General features: G+C 41.9%; 1 protein-coding gene across 1 annotated transcript in view; it reads left to right on the forward strand.

Annotated features, from left to right (window-relative positions):
* The window catches only part of LOC117959734 (electrogenic sodium bicarbonate cotransporter 4-like), a 30,551-nt gene that overhangs the window by 2,356 nt on the left and 23,878 nt on the right, over positions 1-4,317 (forward strand). Inside the window, 3 exon segments of the mRNA XM_034897013.1 lie at positions 319-474; positions 621-728; positions 2,500-2,555. Coding sequence (XP_034752904.1) covers positions 319-474; positions 621-728; positions 2,500-2,555 — 320 coding nt within the window.

Consider the following 4,317-nt stretch of genomic DNA (forward strand, 5'->3'; position numbering starts at 1 on the left):
CTGGGATGTTATTTATCTCCCAGGTCTTTCCATAAAGAGCCGGTCTAGACCAGGACTCTGGGATGTTATTTATCTCCCTGATTTTTCCATAAAGAGCAGGTCTAAACCGTGCAACATATCGCAAAATATACTCAAAAGACAGTTATTACGCTTGGTGCCGCCCTTCGAGACGGGAGACTTTCAGGACTGGATTCCGGATCCTTAATCTATTGGATGTGGGTCTGGATTTCCAGGCTACATCCCTAGTTCAACCCCTGCAAAACCCCCTTTACTGCACGTGTCCATGAATTGACCCCGGCCTCTAACCCCTGACTCCAGACGAGATCGTGGATCGGCAGATAGCCGACGGTCTCGTCCACCCGGACCTGAAGGAGAAGATCAGCTTCGTGCTGCTGAGGAAACACCGTCACCAGACCAAGAAGCCCATCCACCGCTCGCTGGCCGACATCGGGAAGTCCTCCAGCGCCGCATCCAGTGAGTTTGTATTTACTCCCCAAAATCAATCTTATCTTTCTAATCAAACCCTTTGTTTTCTGCCACGATGATCGCACCTTTGCTCGTAAAAATCATCTCTTCTGTGCTCATGGTTTTCACGCCTGCTGCTGCCGCCGCTCGGTCAGACCGCAGTCCTCAGGTTAATCTGAAACATAGCACTAACTCAGCTTCTGGGATCCACCGCTCCACAGAAGACCTACACTCTCGGCAGACCAGCAGTCTTAGCCGCCTGCGTGAGTCTGGACACACACACACACACACACACATACACACACACACACACACAAACACACACACACACACACACACGCACACAGACAAAGTTCCTATTTTTAAGTACACTCTGATATCTGGGTGGTTTCTGGGAATCATGACCAGAAGTGATGGAGGAGACGGCACACATGACGAGTCCAATACATTTAGATTAAGTGCAGCTTTATTCAATTATTCAACAAGGAAGCTAAACGTGGGTACACACACACGCGCACACACACACGCACGCACACACACACGCACGCACACACACACACACACACACACACACACACACACACACACACACACACACACACACACACAGCTGTGGGATCGAGTTGTCTCAAACTTCTGTGGAAGATCCTTAGAAAAGAGGAAATACAGTTGAAAACCTACATGCCTAAATATTCCACCTATCGTCATCACTCACCGCTCGCTGCAAAAAAAGAAAATAGTATTTTAAAGAGCCCCTGATACTGCATACTCATTGTCAGCATCATATATGTACTCTTGGGGTCTCCTAGAATAGGTTTACATGCTCTGATGTTGAAAAAAATGTTCAAACATTGAATTTCAAACAGGAGTCTGTCAGTCTATCATTAAACTAGTCTGATCCAGCTTCTTATGGTCTCATCCGTCCCCCTTGGGACTGACCCACCTCCCAGAACTAATAACCTTGGGCTGAGATAGTTTTGCCGTCTCCTCTACTTCTTGGGGCAAGACGCGAGCGTACGTGTCAAGCCAGGCAGGTTAACCACTAACAGGAAGACCACCGGGCAGCCGGACACGTTACCAAAATAAAACACATTTCAAAATAAAACACCCAGGTTCATGGTGATTCTGGCTGTGTCTTGACTTCTCACAACGAGACACGCGATCAGGCACACAGAGAGACACACACACACACACACACACACACACACACGTATATATACAGTATGTACGCAACCCAACAAAGGCAGTGAAGAAAAATTTACACACAAACATAATCTGCTTTGGGATTATTTTAAAAGAAGGAAATAAAGCCGTCAACACATTCTTTTGGGACTTTATCACACTCACAATTTGTTTTGGCAAGAAACACTGAATGTATACTTTGAAGTGCAGGACTTTAACATGGAGTATTTTAGCATTGTCCTCTGAGTACTTCTTCCACCACCGATACACACTCAACATTTGCAGCTAATAACCTAAATGTCAAACTATCTAACTTCCTTAACTTTTCTGCTTATTCTCTTCTTTTTAACACACATCCAGTAAATACACTGATCCCAGCTATCTCCCTGCTGCTGCATGACTTCAAGGCTTAGCGTGTGTAACTACTCACTGTGAATACGATGTGTTGGCCATATTGCACGTTTACTTTAGAGATTAGGGTCATATTGTGTGTGGGCTCATTTATTTCGTGAATCTAACTGGGTGAAAAGGATTAGGGAAGGCTATGTGTGGTATGTTCTTTCTTTCTCTTTGTCCAATTTCATTTGTTCCCAAATCTGCCTTGAGAAAGACCAAGAAAAACTAAAAAAGGGGGAAATGAGTCATTAACATACAATCCCCCAAAGAAAGAACGTGTCATGAATTTTGGCACACATTGCACACTTATATCCCTTTTAATTGGATGAATATGACATTTTGTTTTACTCGGCTATTAAAGAACGACCTCACTGAGAAACCTGTTTTTTAAACCTAGGATGGCGAAATGTGTGTTTAAAAAAAATCAAATACAAAGTGTGTGTGCTTCGTTTGCAGATCAAGCCCAGAGCCGGAGCATGAATGATATTTCGGACACACCAAGCACAGACCAGGTAACTGTTAGGTTTCAATATTAAATGTGTGTGTGTGTGTGTGTGTGTGTGTGTGTGTGTGTGTGTGTGTGTGTGTGTGTGTGTGTATGGTGGCCAGGTTGCTTCAGTGGCTGAGATAACCCCAATGACATCACTATGACATCACTATGACATCACTATGACATTGAGTAATCGGGATTATGACTTTTTGTCAAAATGAAAAGCCCCATTCGTTTATTCGTTATGTATATTTCACACGTCTTCATCGTATCGTTAAACACAATTTCAGAAGGTCGAAGGGAACTACTAGAACTGTTGGGTCTGAAAATTATAGAGAGGTCTAGACCTGCTCTATCTGTAAATTATAGAGGGGTCTAGACCTGCTCTATCTGTAAATTATAGAGTGGTCTAGACCTGCTCTATCTGTAAATTATAGAGGGGTCCAGACCTGCTCTATCTGTAAATTATAGAGAGGTCTAGAACTGCTCTATCTGTAAATTATAGAGGGGTCCAGACCTGCTCTATCTGTAAATTATAGAGGGGTCCAGACCTGCTCTATCTGTAAATTATAGAGAGGTCTAGACCTGCTCTATCTGTAAATTATAGAGTGGTCTAGACCTGCTCTATCTGTAAATTATAGAGTGGTCTAGACCTGCTCTATCTGTAAATTATAGAGTGGTCTAGACCTGCTCTATCTGTAAATTATAGAGAGGTCTAGACCTGCTCTATCTGTAAATTATAGAGAGGTCTAGACCTGCTCTATCTGTAAATTATAGAGGGGTCCAGACCTGCTCTATCTGTAAATTATAGAGAGGTCTAGACCTGCTCTATCTGTAAATTATAGAGTGGTCTAGACCTGCTCTATCTGTAAATTATAGAGTGGTCTAGACCTGCTCTATCTGTAAATTATAGAGTGGTCTAGACCTGCTCTATCTGTAGATTATAGAGAGGTCTAGACCTGCTCTATCTGTAAAGTGTCTCGAGATAACTCTTGTCATGAAGTGATAATTTAAATATTAAGTTGAATTGAAAAATGACAATGATCATATGTGGACCGTGTGAAATGGGAAAACCCCAAATAAGCTACTAAAAGCTTTTTGGAAGGGGCCCTAGCATCATTAGGGGTTAATTCCCCTTTTAATATCTGCTTATTAAACATATCCAGCTGTGCCTTTACACGGTCACCCTGTGAACTCTTATAGATTTATAACCGGCTAATATCCTGTTGCCTTTGGGAGAATAACGATTATTTAGGTTGTGTGCACAGATAACAGATGGCATGACGTGAAATATCCCTCTCTATTTATTCAGTGGCTTGCATAAGTTTACACACCCGTGCTAAAGTGGACTAAAAAGAGGAATACAAAAATGTATTTAAACAGATAGGAAAAATCCAACCTTTAAGGACACCAATTGTATTTGTGAATGAATAATGCATCATAAATAATTAAATGATTTTTCTTAAAATACAGGGGCATAAGTATACACCCCCTATGTTAAAATACAGGGGCATAAGTATACACCCCCCTATGTTAAAATACAGGGGCATAAGTATACACCCCCCTATGTTAAAATACAGGGGCATTAGTATACACCCCCCTATGTTAAAATACAGGGACATAAGTATACACCCCCCTATGTTAAAATACAGGGGCATAAGTATACACCCCCTATGTTAAAATACAGGGGGCATAAGTATACGATACGGAACGATTGGTTCATTTACATTTTTTTAGCATACTTATATTTAAACAGTTGCACATTTAGTTTTTTCCGATCTTGT

Source organism: Etheostoma cragini, chromosome 16, assembly GCF_013103735.1.
Source record: "Etheostoma cragini isolate CJK2018 chromosome 16, CSU_Ecrag_1.0, whole genome shotgun sequence".
In the NCBI taxonomy this organism is placed as follows: Eukaryota; Metazoa; Chordata; class Actinopteri; order Perciformes; family Percidae; genus Etheostoma; species Etheostoma cragini.